At 22.4% G+C, this 19,181-nt stretch overlaps 2 protein-coding genes across 4 annotated transcripts in view; one reads left to right on the top strand and one right to left on the bottom strand.

Moving 5' to 3' along the window:
* The window catches only part of LOC122501322, a 132,196-nt gene extending 128,221 nt beyond the window's left edge, over positions 1-3,975 (top strand). Inside the window, exon 6 of the mRNA XM_043610685.1 lies at positions 2,955-3,975. Coding sequence (XP_043466620.1) covers positions 2,955-3,218 — 264 coding nt within the window. The 3' untranslated portion in view covers positions 3,219-3,975. The remainder of the gene's footprint in view (positions 1-2,954) is intronic.
* Positions 3,976-7,541: 3,566 nt separating this feature from the next.
* Positions 7,542-18,055, bottom strand: LOC122501326 (alpha-amylase). Of its 3 annotated transcripts, none has more exons than XM_043610696.1 (7): positions 17,778-18,055; positions 14,441-14,659; positions 14,084-14,316; positions 11,184-11,614; positions 10,612-10,978; positions 8,590-9,078; positions 7,542-8,059 (listed from the first exon to the last, which is right to left on the bottom strand). In XM_043610696.1, the coding sequence occupies exons 3-7, from the start codon at positions 14,249-14,251 to the stop codon at positions 8,048-8,050; spliced, it is 1,467 nt and encodes a 488-aa protein (XP_043466631.1). In that variant the 5' UTR covers positions 14,252-14,316; positions 14,441-14,659; positions 17,778-18,055; the 3' UTR covers positions 7,542-8,047. The 3 variants fall into 3 exon arrangements, with proteins under 3 accessions (XP_043466631.1, XP_043466632.1, XP_043466630.1); XM_043610697.1 differs by having other exon boundaries at positions 14,084-14,313; XM_043610695.1 differs by having other exon boundaries at positions 14,084-14,659.
* Between the last annotated feature and the right edge of the window lie 1,126 nt (positions 18,056-19,181).

Genomic DNA, 19,181 nt, shown 5'->3' with positions numbered 1-19,181 from the left:
TATATGTATATATAGAAGAGAAACGAGATTTAGCAGGGAGAAAAAAAAATGAACAAGTTCAAGACGATCGGCGATGGTTCGATCTTAAAGATTGACGATCAGTATCAAGAGGATGGAGAAACGCGTGCTGAAGAGAGACCGGTTAGCCTAGCACTCGTTGTTGTTGCGTGTTGAATTCGCATTACAGTCTGAATATTTCATTCATAAAATGGTGCTGAACCTTGAGTACACTCACAATTACCTTCTCTACCTCCATACAACTTTCAAGCTGTGAATGAATCGTTATTCCGTTACGGGCAACATCCCCCTTTTTCTTCCAAATTATACAAACTACTTTATACTGCGCGTACATCATCAATTTTTTCCACTTATTATAATTTATGGCAATTATTGTCAATTGTTTATAAATATAAATTTTCAGAGTCGATGATTTTATTCTTACTGCACATCATCAATTTTTGCACAATTGTAATAATTATGTTTACAGTTATATTGTTATTTTCTTTAAACAAAATGCAAAACAAATTATTTTTTTTTACTCTGTATAATAATTTTTTTCAATTGTAATAATTGTAACAATTGTAATAATTTTGTTTTCAGTTATATTGTTATTTTCTTTAAACAAAATGCATAAGAAATTAGTTTTTTCTTATACTGTATGTATCATAATTTTTTTCATATAGTTTTTCTCAATTTGATAACGCTGGAAAAACTGTTTTCAGGGAATAACAGAATATAAACTTTTTGTATATTTAAATATCAGAAAGTTGACAATATCTTTTTAGTGAATTAAAATACGCAATTTTTTTGACGCTTCTTTAGAATATTGCTTTGCATTTATTTACTAAATGCTTCTATTTACTATTTTTTGGATACTTTCTGCTTTAGTTATGCGACACTATTTTTTAGATTAATTTTTCTAAAAAATCCAAGTTGTTAGAGTTTCTACGTTTTCAGATGATTTTTCTTCGTTTTTGCTGCTTTCTTCAGTATTATTGCTATTTTCTGTTGATAATTCAGTTTTTATACTACTTTTTGCTGCTTTTTTTCAGAGTTTAAAAGTTACTTTTTGTTGCTATTTCAGTTTTAATGCTACTTTTTGCTGCTTTTTTCAGTTTTAAAGCTACTTCGTAATAAATTGCAATTATTTTTAAAGATTTCAATAAAAATAATTCAAAAATTCAATTTTTTTTAGTAAATTAGGAGAAACTGACATTATTTTCCAAATTTTCAACTAAAATCCTTTAAAAATTCAATTATATTCAATAAATCATTCGAAATTTCAAATTAAATTCGAAAATTCCAAATTTTCAATTAAAAACCTTCAAAAATTCAATTATTTTTTAAATTTTCAATTAGAATCCTTCAAAAATTCGATTATTTTTAAAAAAACTATGCAAAAATTCAATTATTTTCCAAATTTTCAATTAAAATCCTTTAAAAATTCAATTATTTTTAATAAAATGTGCAAAATTTCAATTATTTTCCAAATTTTCAATCAAAATCCTTCAAAAATTCAATTATATTGAAAAAATTATTCAAAATTTTAATAAATTAAAAATTTTCAATTAAAATCCTCCAAAAATTCAATTATATTAAAAAAATTATTCAAAATTTCAATTATTTAAAAACATTCAATTCAAATCCTTCAAAAATTCAATTATTTTTAATAAAATGTGCAAAATTGCAAATAATTATAAAAATTTCAATTAAAATCTCTCAAATATTCAATTTATTTTATGAAATTAATCGAAATTGCAATTATTTTCCAAATTTTCAATTAAATGCTTTTAAAAATTCAATTATTTTTAACAAACTGTGCAAAAATTTAATTATTTTCCAAAGTTTCAATTAAGATCCTTCAAAAATTCAATTATTTTTAATAAAATGTGCAAAATTGCAATTATTTTCCAAATTTGCAATTAAAATCATTCAAAAATTTAATTATCTTTAATAAAATGTGCAAAATTGCAATTATTTAAAAACAGTTAATTAAAATCTCTTAAAAATTCAATTTACTTTAGTAAATTACTTGAAATTTCAATTATTAAAAAATTTTCAATCATAATCCTTCAGAAATTCAATTATTTTTAATGAACAATATAAAAATTCAATTATTTTTCAAATTTTCAATAAAAATCTTAAAAACACTTTATTATTATAAAAAGGTTTTAATTAATACTTTTAAAAATTCAATTGTTTTTAATGAAATATCTATATTAATTTTTAAGTAAAACTTTAAAGTTAATTTTCAGTTAAATTTTTAAAGAATTAAAATTAAAATCGTTTTATAAACAATTGAAAGTTAATTTAATTAATTAGAATTTAATTAAAATATTTTTGGAAATATATGAAACTCGGAAGAGTTAAATTAAATTGTTTTTTACAATTTTTTTTAATGATTCAAATTTAAAATATCTTTTTATAAAGTAATTGAAACTCAATTCAATATAATTTAATTATAATTATTCTCAAAAAGATTTATAATTAAAATTTTTCATTTTAATGTTTAAAAATTGAAATAATTTTTTAAAAATAATTGAATTTCAATTGAATTTATTTAAATATTTTTTAAAATACAACTATTAATAATACAGAGACAGGACAAAAAAATGGTAAAGATTCGTTTTAAAAATTATAGTAACTCGAATGTAATTAAAATAATAATACAAAAAAAATTCGAGAAGAATTTTTGGTTATAAATTAATAAAAAAAGGAAAAAAAACCGAATTTTCTTACAGCAATTGTAGAAATTTCGATATTTTTCCAGTAGTTTCGTTAAAACCTGTAATTTCCTTCACTTGGCGCATTTTCACTTTCCACTGCTTTCTATCTGCTTTGCTTAATCTACTGTGGCAACTCTGCTTGTTGAAGAATTCTTCAAGTTCTTTTTAATAAGTAAAAAAAAAAAAACAACACTCAGAATTGAGAAGAAAAAATTTTGTCTGATTCAGAATTTTCGAGAGAACCGAATCGACGGAGCGTCGCTGCCTTTATTGTCAGAGGAGCACTTGACGGGCCCAATGGGAATGAAATTGGGTCCAGCGCTGAAGTTGAGGGCGTTACTGGCCAGGAAGTTAGGAGCGTGCACAGTCTGTCTGCACTGTGCTCACTGCCATCAAACACCACTTCCGGCGCTCAGCGTCGCTGCCGCAGCAGCCGCAGCGGCGACCGCAACGCAAACGCCTGGCAGGCGGCCCAACAGCACCGGAAACTGACAAACAATGGCGGAGACTCCAGTTGGGTCCGAATTGCAAGACCCAAATCGCGCTCTTAGGATAGAACGACGTTTTCCACGACCGGTTCGCAAACCGGAAGTCGTCTTCAAAAAGCCAATAAAGCAGTGACCTTTGTCATTATCTCCAGCAATTATTTTTATTGTTATTCTGTCCGAATAGGAGACTCCGCCTTTGTCATCGTACATGCTAAGTGTTTCCGCAATCGTTTAAGATTTGTGCCTGATTCTTTCTTTTAATGAATTTCATAAATTTCATAAATTTCATAAATTTCGTATATTTATATAAAAAAAACAAAAAAAAATATATAGATATATATTTACCGTACTTAACGAATGGTAGAATTTTTCGAATACTATTTGCCGCGTGACGCACGTACTAATAGAATATCTGTTTCTATTTTCTGTGATTTACTGATTTTTCTTCTTCTTCATAATATTTATATTTTTTTTAGTTTCATCTCGGATTTTGATGATTAATAAAGAGAAAATTGTAAATTGAGATGAAAGTAAAATTAATCCTAGACTTCTTGTTTATAAGTTACTCTCTAAATGGGGTACTCAACTACCCCAAAAATTGTTTTGTTCCTGGAACGATTGTTTATTTAAAAATGTGTTTAAAATAATGCATATTCTTTGTTTATCAAATTACAAAATTATCTTCTAAATTTAAAAATAAATCTTGATTTCCAATTTAGAATGATTATTTTCAAGCATCAACTTTACTTTCTGAATAATTTCAGATTAAGTATTTAAATTATTTTCAAAAATAATAAAAAAATTTGTATAAGAATTCAATTATTTACAAAACTTACAATAAAATTCTTCAAAAGAATTCAATTGTTTTTATTAATAAAATTCTTCGCAGGAATTCAATTATTATCAAAAATTTTAATGAAATCATTTTCAAAAATTCAATTACTTTCAAAAATAAAATTCTTCACAAGAATTCAATTATTTTCAAGAATAATAAAATTCTATCTAGGAATTCAATTATTTTCAAAAATTGCTATAAAATTCTTTGCGAAAATTGAATTATTTAATCAAGAATAATAAAATTCTTTATAGGAATTCAATTATTTACAAAATTTGCAATACAATTTTTCAAAAGAATTCAATTATTTTTAAAAGTTATAATAAAATTTTTTGAAAGAATTCAATTATTTTCATTAATAAAATTTTTCGCAGAAATTCAATTATTTTGAAAAATTTCAATGAAATCATTGGCAAAAATTCAATTATTTTCAAAAATTGTAAATAAAATTCTTTTAAAAAAATCAATTATTTTCAAAATTTAAAATAGAATTAAAGGAAATGAATTTCTTATTCGGTAATTAAATTATTAATTATTATTTATGAATTCAATTATTTTTAAAAATGTCAATAAAATTCTTCGTAAAAATTCAATTATATTCAAAATTAACAATAAAATTATTTACAAGAATTCAATTATTTTTAAGAATAATAAAATTCTTCACAAGAATTCAATTACTTTACAAAATAGTAGAATTCTTCTCAGAAATTCAATTATTTTCAAAAATAATAGAGTTCTTCTAAGAAATTCAATTATTTTTAACAAATTCAATTAAAATGTTCTCAAACAGACAATTATTTTGAAAAATAATCTAATTCTTCGGTGAAGTTCAATTTTTTCAATACAATTTTTATAAATGTTTTCGATAGAATTGAATTCCTTTTAAAAAAATTTAATTGTTTTCAAGTTGGATTGAAATTCTTCGCAGAAAAAAAGAAATTAAATAATAAAATTTTTTCTAGAAATTTTATTAAAATTATATTGAAAATAACTGAATTTCTACGAAGAATTTTCTTAAAATTTTATATAATTGATTTTTAACAATTATTATATTGTTTCGAAGAATTTTATTGAAAATTTAAAAAATAATTTAATTTTCCAGAAGAATTTTAATGAAATTTTATAAATAATTTAATTTCTGAGATAAATTTCATTATTCTTTTTGAAAATAATTGGAATTTTTTAGAAACTTTATTAATTCTTATGATTTATTCTTAAATTAAATTAAATTAAATTAAAAATAAACAAACAATCAAAAAAGTATTCAGGAATTTCTAAAAAAAATAACAAACTTTAATGAAGTTACAAAAAATTTCAGTTATGAAGTCTGGGGTTAAAAATTGCAATAAATATAATAGACGATGAAATGAATTCTATAACAATGTGATTTATAAATACGTATTTAAAATAAAGCAAATTTTATCTAGAAACAAATTTGTTTGACTAATATTGAAAAATATTTTTAAATAATATTTTCAAATATAATAATATATATTGATATTTACTTAATATACATTCATATGATATAAATCCATCTGTGCATAAAAAATAATTCATAATCGCCTATTATTTTCACTGTATAATATTTTTAGTTTATTATCATATTTCTGACTGATCATTAAAAATATTCGCATCATTACTTTTGAATACTCAGAGCATATCAGATATTTTAATCGCAGAAAAAATACTCACGTACGTTACGCGGAGAGGTAGAATAATTTTTTTAGTTACCTACCTAAAAACGAAATTTTTGCCTCCGATTCCATTTCGCAATTCCTACACTAGTTTTCAACTTTCAAATGAACGACAATATTTATGTCATTACTATCAATTTATATTTTATTAAAAAATATTAGGTACAATCTACGAAAAAATATTAATTAAGAAAAAATTAAATTCCTACCTGAATAAATGATCAATTTACGTTATTTTGCAACCAAATATTGTAATTTTTCAAAAATGAATTAGAAAAATTTACTAATGTAAAACCGAGAAAAAATTTGTCTAATTAAATAAACAAAAAATTTCATTCATTTGAACGTTGAAAAATTTTACAGAAAAAAAGAAATGAGTCGGTGACAATTAAAAAAATTTAAGAATGCCTGCAAAGTAAGAATGTCTGTTTGTAAATGAAGAATGTTAAAATATTAACTAAATTAAAAAGAAAAGAAAATAATCCACGTGCAATAATTAATCACTGGAGTACTGTTTTAGTTCGTAAAGTAACATATAATTCATACAATTTGCTCAAGTCGTTGTTTCCTTTACATATTTTAACCAAGTTTTATATAAATTATAATACGATAATTATAAAAAAAAGAATAACTAAATTATAATTCTCTTCAGATAAAATTCAAAAGTAAAATATAGATATCAAAAAAAGCAAAAAGTAAAGATTATTTTATTTTTTATTTTTTTTCTTTTTAAAATTTATAAACTTACAATATTAGTTAATTCTGTCTAATTTACATTTTACTACATTTCCAACTGTAACAAATTCTTATTTATTTACAAAATGTTAAAAGTTGCTTTATTCTTAACAGAATTAAAACCTAATTATAGACAATAGAAAAAAAGTATGTTATTTGTACTGAGTTAAAAAAAAAGTACAAAAATAGTGCGTTCAAGTGAGAGAAATAGAGTGACAAATATCAATTTGCAAAAAAAAAGTTTCAATCGAGCAGTATTTTTAGAATATGTACATTAACTGCAATTTTTACTTATTATATAAAATAAAAAAAAACACAAATGCGCACAATTTACAAAGTCAGGAGAAAATATCTTGTTAAAAAAAATATTGATAAACGAAAAAAGAAAATACTGAAGTGAAAACTCATAAATACAAAGCTATGTCTTTATAATTTTAACAAGAAATATTTTTTTAAAACTGTAGAATATATCTATAATAATGTAGTATAATGTAGTTAAAAAAAGAAAATATAATTAAAAAAAAATAATCTTCTTAAAACTATTGTGTATAAAATGTGAATTTGTGAAAAAAATGATGGGGGACAAAAAATTGTGCGAAAGATCCCAGCGGCTTTTACTTAACATATACATATTACTGTACATATAAATATTTATATTGCGCTTTTAAAGAGACGAGATTTTAGTATTTTATTTAGAATCATTAGGCTAAATAGATAAAGGATATTTGTAAATCGAAAAATTCTGAAAAGTTAATTTTAAATCGTTGATTTTTAAACTTTAATTTTAAAAAACTAATTCTTTACATTAATTGTAAAAAGTTAATTTTTTAAATTAATTTTACGAAGTTCATGCTTTAAAGTAATTTTAAAATGTTAATTTTTGAAATTAATTGTGAACATTAAATTTTTTAAATTTATTTTTGTTATTGACTGTAAAAAGTTAATTTTTTAAATTTATTTTTGAAATTAATAGTAAAAAATTAATGTTTTAAATTTCTTTAAAAAACTTTAATTCTTTATGCATTAATTTAAAAAAATTAATTCTTTCAATTAATTTCAAAAATTTAATTCCTTAAATGAATTTTAAAAAGTTAATATTTCAAATTAATCCTTAAAATTAACTTTAAACGAATTTTTAATAATGAAACTGTAAAGAAAAATTTGTTAAAAAAAGAAGAAACGTATATGAAAAGATGGAATGGATGCTAGAATGAAAAGTGTTGCGGCTATTTTGTGATAATTCTTTCTCTATAATTTTCCTATATATTATAATTTCCGCTCCATGTCTTCTTTTGTCTTTCACTCTTTTCTTTGTAATTTTCTTTTCTTTTCTATTTTTTTGCATTTTTTTTGCATTTTTTTTTTTTTTTTTGTAAAATCGATTTGTTTTCACAAATTTGTCGTGTATAATTTTTATGATTAACGGATCATATTATGTATAGTAGAAATTAATGGTGAAAAGAGAAAAACACAATATACATACACTTTGTTTCTGTTAAAATAAACTTGTTAAAAAATACTATTTTTGTTCTCTTGAGTATTTCCATAAATCACAGTGAGATTTGAATTTTATTCTCTTACCTGAAAAATAAGAAAAAGTGGTTTTAATTATAATCATAACTCTAACGTCCGAGAGGAGATTAATTAACAATTAATTTAATTCTTTAATAATTTATTATTTATTAATTAATATTTAATTAGTATTTAAATAATAGTTAACTAATTTATTAAGAACTAATAATAAATTAATAGTTAATCAATTAATAACTAATAATTAATTAGTAGTTAAATAATAGTTAACTAATTAACTATCAACTAATAATAAATTAATAGTTCATTAATCAATTAATAGCGAACAATTAATTATTAATTAATTATTCGCTTATTTACTCAATTAATTGCGAATAATTAATTAATAGTTAATTGATTAATTGATTAATTAATAGTTAATTGATTAATTGATTAATTAATAATTAATACTTTAACTGTTATATTACTTTTTTATTTAATTTTTTTTAATTATTAGGTATATTATTAATTTACCAAGGAAAATAAAAATAAAATTATAAAAAAAAATAATTAAGAGTTAATAAAAATAAATTGTTACTTACATTTCGTTGAATTGCAAGAACACCGTCGAATTCGTCATGTTTTATTTGAATGTTCGCCTCACCGTTTTGATTGACGTGGACTTTTTTGCCAGTGCAGTGACCATTTTGTAAATCGCCGGAAATAACGTCACAATAAACGCCAGCCGGAAGACAAACGCGAAGTACTCGATTTAAATCGTGTTTCTCGAGATTAATGGCGAAAAAGCCAATATTCCCGCGACAGAAGCTAATCTGATAGTTTCCGTTGTCCCACCACGATTCAATGTTTGTGCCTTTTACTGCATTGCGGAATTTGGCCATATTATAAATTTCACGCCATCGATGCTCGCAAATCCAACCATTGCCACACGTGTTGTCTGCTCTTATATCAGGTGAAATAATATTCTCATTCTTATCAGCCGGCGGTCCAGTATTGAACTCAGTGAAACTGAAGGAGCTCATTACGCGAGGAATGCCGTATGTGTGAGCCAACATGAATGCAACGGCCACCTGTGAATTTGTTTTTTTTAATTTTCTATTTTATCTTTTTCTAGTTTCTAATTTTTTCTATTTTTTATTTTCCTAGTTTCTAATTTCTATTTTTTGTATTTTTGTATTTTTGTATTTTTTAATTTTCTAATCTTTTCTATCTTCCATTTTTTTCTATTTTTTCTATTTTCTAATTCTTTCCATTTTTTTCTATTTTCTATTTTTTATTTCTCAATCTTCTAATTTTTTAATTTTTTTCTCTATTTTTTGTATTTTTTTATTTTCTAATTTTTTTTCATTTTACATTTATTTCACTTTTCTATGATTTCCATTTTTGTTTCTATTTTCTAATTTTTTCTATTTATTCTATTTGTTTCTAATTTCTAATTTATTCTAATTATTTCTAATTTATTTTTTGTATTTTTTTATTTTCCAATTTTCTAACTTTTTCTATTTTTTGTATTTTTTTGTTATCTAATTTTTTCTTTTTTTTTATTTTCCAATTTTCTAATTCTTTCTATTTTTTATTTTTTTCTATTTTCTATATTTTTCCAATTTTGTTTCTATTTTCTAATTTTTTCTATTTTTTCTATTTTCTATTTGTTTCTAATTTCTATTTTATGTATTTTTTTATTTTACAATTTTCTAACTTTTTCTTATTTTTTCTATCTTTTCTGTTTTTTATTTGTTTCTAATTTCTATTTTTTGGATTTTTTATTTTTTAATTTTTAACTTTTTCTTATTTTTTGTATTTTTTCTATTTTCTATTTTTTTCTATTTTTTTATTTTCCAATATTCTAATTTTTTCTATTTTCTTATTTTCTAATTTTTTCTGTTTCATTTTTTCTATTTTCTATGTTTTTCCATTTTTGTTTCTATTTTTTCAATTTTTAATTTTTTTTCTTTTTTATTTTCAGTATTTTTTCATTTTCTATTTTCTAATTTTTTCTATTTTCTATTTTTTTATTTTTCAATTTTCTAATTTTTTCTATTTATTATATTTTCTTATTTTCTAATTTTTTGTATTTTTCATTTTTTCTATTTTCCATATTTTTTCATTTTCCTATTTTCTAATTCTTTTTATTTTTTCACATTTTTTGTATTTTCTTATTTATTCTATTTTTTTAAATTTCAAGTTTTTCTATTTTCTTGTTTTTATAATATTTTTATTTTCCAATTTTCTAATTTTTTTCTATTTTCTAATTTTTTCTGTTTTTTCTATTTTCTCTATTTTTCCTATTTTCTATATTTTATTTGCTTCTTTTATAGTTTATTTTTATAGTTTTTATTTCTTAATATTTTTTCCATTTTTTCTATTTTTTCTACTTTGTAACGCGCATTAAAAAAAAGTAATCTTTAACCTTTTTATCTTCAAAATTTTTCAAAAAATAAATAAATGAAATAAAAAAATAAAAAATACATAAAAAGTTCTTTTCTCTTTTGTAATGTAAGTTTTTATTTTCCATTGTCTCTATTTCTTAAAAGCAAAAAAAATCGAAGAAAATAAAGAAAATATGAGAAAAATATTAATTAAATTAAGAAAAATATAAAAACCTTGTATAATTTCGAGTCTTTGTATGTTAAAATAGAGTTTCTGTTACGTTGAGTGTCGTGATTATCAATAAAGACGAGAGCATCCTTCGATGGTAATAGTGCCCATGCTTCGCCCCAGTTGACCAACCATTTCAAAGCATTATTTCCTCTAACTACATTACTCAATTCAGAGCCATATTTAAATTCCGTAACAACTCCCAATTCATTATATTCCTTTGTGGAAATTTTCTCACCACCATAATCTATCACTTCTTGAAAGATAAATGGTCGAGAACCTTCGGAAAATCCTTCGTCTTTAGGTAAATTTTTCAATTTCGAGAAAATTTGCTTTAAATCCTTCGGCGACATGTGCTTTGCAGCATCAATACTGTAATTAAATAAATAATAATCAAACCGATTATTTAATTCATTTAAGTATTTTTTCGCATTAAAAAATATTTATTACGATTAAAAATTATTATTTTATTTCATTGCAAACAGAAAAAAACTACAAATAAAATAATTTTCATATAAAAATATTTTTTTTTATATTTTCTGTGGAAAAATCTTGATTAATAACAAAAAGTACAAACCGGAATCCAGCAACGCCAACGTCAATAGCAGCATTCATAAAATCTATCATTTTATTTCTAACATATTCCTGAGACTGATCTAGGTCATGTAAACCTACAAGCTGACAATTCCTGACATTATCAGCATCTGTGTAGTTATTAACCTCGCACTTTGAATGAAAATTATTGGGCCCATAAGGTACAGCTGGATAATTCAAATTTTTCGTATCAGCTGTTGAGCCTCCTGTTCCTAAATTAATTGGCTGATCGCCAGTCATGTGATTCAAAATAATATCAACGTAAATTCTCACTCCTGCTCGATTACACCTGTGTACCATTATTTTGAAATCATTCTCATCTCCAGATCTTGTTTTCCACTTGTAACTTATCGGCTGATAACGCTCCCACCACGGTCTATTTGCGACGATAACATTTTCTTGAATGGGCGAAACCTGAATTTAGAAAACGAAAAAAAAATAATAAAAAAGAAGAAGACACTTTTTAGCAGAGAATTGATAGCCGAACGAGTAAAAAAAACAGGTAATAATTTCTTTAAAAATTTTCTGTTTCTAAAATAACCATTCAATTTAAAATGACTTTTCTAAAATTTTACTAAATAAAAATAAAATTAATATTTTTTTTTTATTTTCTAGTTCAAAATAAATGTATTTATTTCAATTTTTAATTATGAAAATTAAATTAGACGATTAGTAATTATAGTTAAAACTTTTCTAAACTTTTAGTAGAGTAGAGTGGGGTGAAAAAGTCACGGGAAAATAATGACATTTGGGTTTTTTATATTAAAAATATTGAACTGTTTTATCAGCTCACACCTTGGATTGACTTTACGACGAAGAAATGACGTTTTCTTTATTTTGGATTAACACAAAAAATTTATTTTGTATTTTCCTGACATTTTTCCTTATTCCGATAATAATTTCAATTGTTAGTTTTTGCAAAATTCAACTACTTTCGAAACATTTTTTCTCGTACTTCTTCAAAAACAAGATTATTTTTAAAAAATCATAATAAAGTTCTTTAAAATATAAAATTAATTTTAATACAAATTTTATGACATTTATAATATTGTTTGTCAATTTTTCATAATTAATTCCTAATTACTTCTTAATTTTTTATTATTTCAAACAATAGATAAAGCAACTTCTCCAAAATTCAATTATTTCCTCGAATTTTTAACTAATATTTTTTTGTAGGTAATTAAATAATTTTGAGATATTTTTTTCAGAATTCAATTTTAATATTTTCATTTGAAAGAAAAATTAATTTGACATTAAAATTATTTTTGTTCTTATTTCTAAAAAATTTATCTGTAACTTCTCGAATAATTGAATGGTTTACAATACTATTTAACGAAATTTTGATTATTCATAATTTTTTGATTAATTTTATACTCTAAAATTCAACTTATTAAAAAAAAATAAATTTCCATTAAAATTTTTAAAGAAATTGAATTGTTCAGAGTTAACTAGTAAAATTTACGCGCTATTCAATTTATTACTATTATTATTATTCATAGGTTAATTACGAAATTTTTTATTTTCAGTTATAAACTTCAAATTTTAAATAACTTCAGCTTGAAAGTTTCATTTTTAAAAAATTTTTATAAAATTCATTGCAATATTTTCATTATTTTCATAAATAATAATATTCTGTGAAGGAATTCAATTATTTTCAAAAATATTAAAATTCTGCGTATGAATTAATTTTCTTTCAAGAATTGCATTAAAATTCTTTTAAAAATTTCTTTTAAAATTCTTTTTTTGTAAGTACAAAAATTCATCTTAGAATTTCAATTATTTCCGAAAATTTTTTAAATTCATTCCAAGATTTCAATTATTTTCATGAAAAGTACAATTTTGCGCAGGAATTCAATTATTTTCATAAATTTCAATAAAATCTGTGTAGGAATTCAATTATTTTTTAAAATAATAAAAATCTGAGTAGGAATTCAATTATTTTCAGAAATATTAAATTTCTGCGTAGGAATTCAATTTTTTTTTCAAAAATTCTAATAATTCAATTACTTTTGTAAATATTAAAATTCTTCTCAGAATTACAATTATTTTCAAAAATTTTTTAAATTCTTTCCAAAATTTCAATTATTTTCATAAATAGTTAAATTTTGCGCAGGAATTCAATTATATTCATAAATTTCAATAAAATAGTTCGCAAGAATTCAATTATTTTTTAAAATAATAAAAATCTGTGTAGGAATTCAATTATTTTTTAAAATAATAAAAATCTGAGTAGAAATTCAATTATTTTCAGAAATATTACATTTCTGCGTAGGAATTCAATTTTTTTTTCAAAAATTCTAATAATTCAATTATTTTTTTAAATATTACAATTCTTCTCAGGATTACAATTATTTTTAAAAATTATTATAATACTTCGCAAGAATACAATTTTAATTTTTAAAAATAATAAATATTTGCGCAAGAATTCAATTATTTTCAAAAATTGCAATAAAATTCTTCACAAGAAGTCAATAATATTTTTGAAAATTTCAATAAAATTCTTAAGAACAATTCAATTATTTTGAGAAATATTAAAATTTTTCACAGGAATTCAATTATTTTTGTAAATAGTAAAATTTTCCGATGGAATTCAATTATTTGCAATAATTGAAATAAAATTCTTTTCCAAATTTGCATCAACATCAAAAAAGGACAAAAGAATCGAAACTCTACTCTACTCTAATTAAAAATAAGTTTATTTTTTTATTTTAATCCTTAATTACGAAAATTAAATGAAATTAAAAATAAGGTGCGAAGAATTTCTAATCTTTTAGCAAAAATTACTTTTTTCCTAATAAAAAATAGAAATATTTTTATATACTTCAATTTTTTAATGTCAAAAATAAAATAAAATGAATTATCAATTAATTAATAATTAGGTACCTGTACACCACCATAACCGACTGGCCCCAAAAATTTTTCACACTCATCAGCAATATCTTTCCATTTCCACTCGAAGAGATGGACCATTGTGTCATGGCCTGGCACATAATGAGGATTGTGATACGCCACCACCAATCTCACAAACATCAATATTGACACAAACAACATTTTTGAGCTTATGAAAAAGATTTTTATTTCCAACGTAATTTATATACGAAATTCTTGTTGACCTGCTTTTTCAAAAAAAAAGAAAAAAAACCAAAATTTTCAGAATATCAAGGAAAATAATTTCAAGGTTTATTCATCATTTCACATTAAATGACTTTCATTATTTGATATCTAATCAAAAGTGATTACCTATTCACACTCGAGCTTCACTGCAATCGTGTAATTAATCTTGAATTTGTTACAAAGAATTGTATCAAACATGTATTTGATAATAGCTGCTTCCTCTATAGTATTATTATTATTACTCGTCGTTTTATTGTTATTAATTCTCAATGAGGAACTTGATAGCTTAAAACATCGTTACTACTAATTGATATTTTGTAGACAAATAAATTATTTCTCGAAGATCTGAAATAATGTGTAAATATTAACTATTTTTTCTCCCTTAAAAATAAATATACTGTCTACAGAAAAATATTAAATAAATAGGAAAAACTATATTTAAAACAAAAATAATAAATATACTAATAATTAATAAGAATTTTATTAAAGTTTTCAAGAAAAAAAAAGTAGTAAATAGTAGGTTTTAGTAGATGAGTGCGAAGCCTATAAATTAATAGAAAATTAATTAATTTAATTAATGTTCAATATTATAATTAAGAACTGATCAGAATTTTTTTTTAACACGAAAAGAAGCTTTACCCGGAGCAGCGACAAGTTTCTCTAAAATAACGAAAGTATTCCCTAAAGGAACTAAATATTTCACTAAAATTACTGAAATTTGTAACTTTTCCAGTTGTTAAGTGTTTTTCACTTGAAAATATAATAGAAAATAAATATTTTAATATAGAGAATATTAATTGAAAAAATAAAATAAATATCACTAGAAAAAAGGGCGTATATTAGAAAGAGAATAATGTCTGAGAAATTTTTATATTTATTGACAAAAAACTGCTTATATCGTTATAGTGTAAATCGATCCATTTCCATGTGATGGCATTTTTTTTTTTTTTTTTTTTTTTGACGATATGACAATTTACGTTGAAATGTTGTAAACATGATTTCTTTTATGCGTATATGCAAGGTGTATAAAATAATAAAAATATCCATGCTCACGCAAACAAACTGTTTTACACATAGACGATATACGATTACACTTATTATATTTATTATATTAATATTATTATTAATATTATTTTTACTTTCATTCTCAACATTTATGCATTCGTACATGTAAATACATATTTTTTTTTTAATGAAACACTTTTTTATATTTCGCCTTCTGCATATATATATTTTTTTATATATATAAGTGTATAATAAATAATTTAAAATGATGTTTTATAAAAAAATGCGTGTGTTTTTGACATACACACCGAAACAATGGTTAATAATCGTGATAATTATTAACCGATAAATAATTAAAAGAATAAAGAATAAATAAATAAAAGAACCAAAAATAAATAAATAGATATAAAATTTATTAAAAAAATAATTACTAAAAATAAATAAGTAAATGAAAAATAAAACAAAGAAAAAAAAATAAATGTAATTTAAAAGCACCGGCAGAAGAAACATTGATAAACCTTTTCATTTCTTTGCTATTATTTTTAACGCGGTTCTATAATTTCTATTAATTTTATAATCGATAACATCGAAAGTATATATTATCTCTCTCAAAGGCATTACACATTTTTATCAGTTTTTTTTTGTTTTTCATTTTTTTGTAATGAATAGTGCAAGAGTACATTTAGCTTCTTCACATTCAACAATCAATCAAATTATATAAATTTTGTTAATCAATTTATATTATATACTTATTTTATCAATTTATTTATAATTTCTCTAATAATAAATAAATGTTTTATACTCCCAAAAAGTGAATTTTTATTTTTCGTTGGGGCCGAATTATTTTTTTTTCTTTTTTTTTCTTTTTGCTACCAAAAATCCATTTTGCGTTTAATTTTGTATTTCTTTACAAAATTTTTTTTTTGTATAATTAATATGTCACAAACTATCTGTTTTTTATTATCTATTTATTTTCTTTTTTTTTTATAATTGTACTACTGTGTTTAGTTGACAGTTTTTATTTCTTGAAATAAATCTCGAGATAAAAACTGATGATTAATGGAATAGAGAGAAAATGTAAGAGAGATGGAGAGGGCAACTTTTACCTCTCGAATTCTCTAATGCAATATTTAATGATTGCCTATTATTCCCTTAATGTATACATAATAGGGGCTAATTATCTGCGTCCCACGATCCAGCTAACAATTATGTTGATAATACTAATTTATGATATATATCTAATAGATACTGTAATAAAAAATAAAAAAATTTTTTTTCTGACAATATAAAATTGGAGAGATGAAGGAAGAAATTAATTTTTTTTTTCTTTTCTCGACTATTGTCTTTGTTCATAAAATAAGTCTTGTAATTCAAATTCTCTACTCTTCAAATTTAAAATAGTTGAAAATTTAACTGATTTCAAATAATAGCGATGTTTTTGCTTTTGAATCAGTCAAAATTAAAAATTTACCGATTATCAGTCAAAACAATTTTTTTAGTTAAAATTAACTAATTTACCCGGAAAAAAAAATTTTTTTATCCTAAATTAGTTAAAATTAACTGATTTATCATAGAAAATTATTTACTGGTGAATAAATAATTTTTACTGATTCAAAAGCAAAAAAAAGGCGGTATAATTAAAATCAGTGGAAATTTTTAACTGATTCAGATTTAGAGAGTAAAAACAACAATAGCGGCGTTAATAAATATTTATAATTTTAAAAATATTTTTTAAACAATATTTCGTAGAATATGGAAGAGAATAGAATGTTAGAATAGATGGAAGAGAAGAAATGTGGCAAATTTCTGGTTCATTAATTATTTGTAAATAATAAATCGAATAGCACGATGATTTTTTTGTTTGCTTTTTAGTGTCACTGTGAATAACTGGACAGTGACAAAATTGAAAAAACAAAATCAGTCATTCGATCGATATTAACCGGCAGATAACGAACCTCTTATTTTTTCATTTTAAAAGCAGTATTTTTGTGCCGGCTCTGGCATAGTATCAAATATATTTTATGAATCTGATATCATTCATTTCGATGGATATGTTGTATGGTAATTTTAAAACTTTTAACAACAATAACATCACTCTTAAAGTCTTAATACAAACATTTTTGGTTTTTCCCCTTAATTTCTTGTACTTACATTCAAACATTCAAACTTATTTTTAAAATGTCTATTTAAAATTTTTACAAAATTAAATGTTTAAAATCAAATTTTCATTTTAAAAAAAGCATAAATTTTCGCTTTTTAAGGAAGAATACTTTTCTTTAAAAAAAAATAAAATAAAAACGTTTTCTTCTCGAAAGGGAATAATTTTTCCTTTTTGGAAAAGAATATTCTTTCCTTTCAAAAAGAATAATGATAAAAACGATTTTAAAAAATTGAGCAAGTAATATTAAAATAAGTGTGGAAAATTGTAAAATATTTAACAATTTGTCAGTTCTATTACAATTAATAAATAATACTTATTTTCATAATACTCATTGTAAATAATTGATTTTTAAACAATTTATCACTTATATAATTAAAAATAAATCAGTTTCTCTGTTTGGAAAATTGTTCACTTCAGGACAAATGAAATCACTATTCGTGTAATATTGTACTTTAATCTGATATACCATCACGACATTAATCACTGACATTACTATAAAATATCTTTTATAGATAATGAGAAGGTACTTTAAAAATGTTTTAAATTTTCAATTAAAAGGAAAAAATGTATTTTATCCAAATTATTTGAATTTTATGTAAATTATTTAAATTTTATGTAAATTATTAAAAATTTATTAAATAATATAAAATACTGTTTGGACTTATTAACAAAATAAATAAAAATTAATGATCCTAAAGTTCTCAACTTTCGAATGAACGGAATTTATTTATTTCTTTTTCAAAAAAAATTTTTTATTATAATAATTATGTTTCTATGAAATAATTAATTATGAAATTTCTAAATCAAAAATTTAAGTTTTTAATTTTCATTTGCAATCTGTAATTTATGTAAGTACTTTTTATAAAAAATATTTTTTGTAAAATATATTACAAAAATTTTCAATAAAAAATAAAAAATATTTATTTTTATTGCCTACAAAGTATATTAGTAATAATTTTTTTTAATGTTATAATATTTTAATATACAAATATTAAAAACATTATTAAAAAAGTATTATTTAAAAAGTATTAAAAAAATATTTGTAGAAATATTTCGTTGATTTGAACGTTGAAAACTTGTGGATCATAAAAAATTACCTTAATTTGTGAAAGTTTTGTTTTCCTACGTCTGTCTGTTTGTACGAAGACTAAAAAAAAATAAATTGAAATTTTCGAAGAAAAAGAAAAAAATTCATCGAACTTAGAATCTGTGCGTTTTGTACAACCAAACTAAATCACGACGACCTTCTCTCCTCAACAAAAAACGAATATAAAATCCGCTTGTAGTATCGACTTCCTCCGGCTGTAATATCTCATTCTCAATATCTCCTTCCTGAATAATATTTTCTCCGTTCTCGATTTGCTTTTCCATTTCCGTCATTTCCTTCTCCATTTTCTTCTCCTCGCCCATATCCTTTCGCCCAATTTCCGCCTCGAATTCCTCCTTCATTGAAATATTCTCCTGACCCTCTGTCTCAACGTGCTTTATTGACTCAATGTCTACAACTACGACTTCGACTTTCTCTTGTTTAAAAATTTTAGGCGAATGTTGAATCGTATTGCTGTCAATACGATTAGAGGGCGGTTGTGGTGATGATGATGATGACGACTCTTCATGATGATGATTTTCTAATTTTTGTGTAGCGTGATATTGTGATTGATCCACGGCGGCGACCGCTCCATTAGCGGTCGGGGCCTTCGG

Source organism: Leptopilina heterotoma, unplaced genomic scaffold (assembly GCF_015476425.1).
Source record: "Leptopilina heterotoma isolate Lh14 unplaced genomic scaffold, ASM1547642v1 Lhet_209, whole genome shotgun sequence".
Classification (NCBI taxonomy): domain Eukaryota; kingdom Metazoa; phylum Arthropoda; class Insecta; order Hymenoptera; family Figitidae; genus Leptopilina; species Leptopilina heterotoma.
Note: the sequence above shows the minus strand (reverse complement) of the source record. Positions and strands in the feature narration are given on the sequence as shown.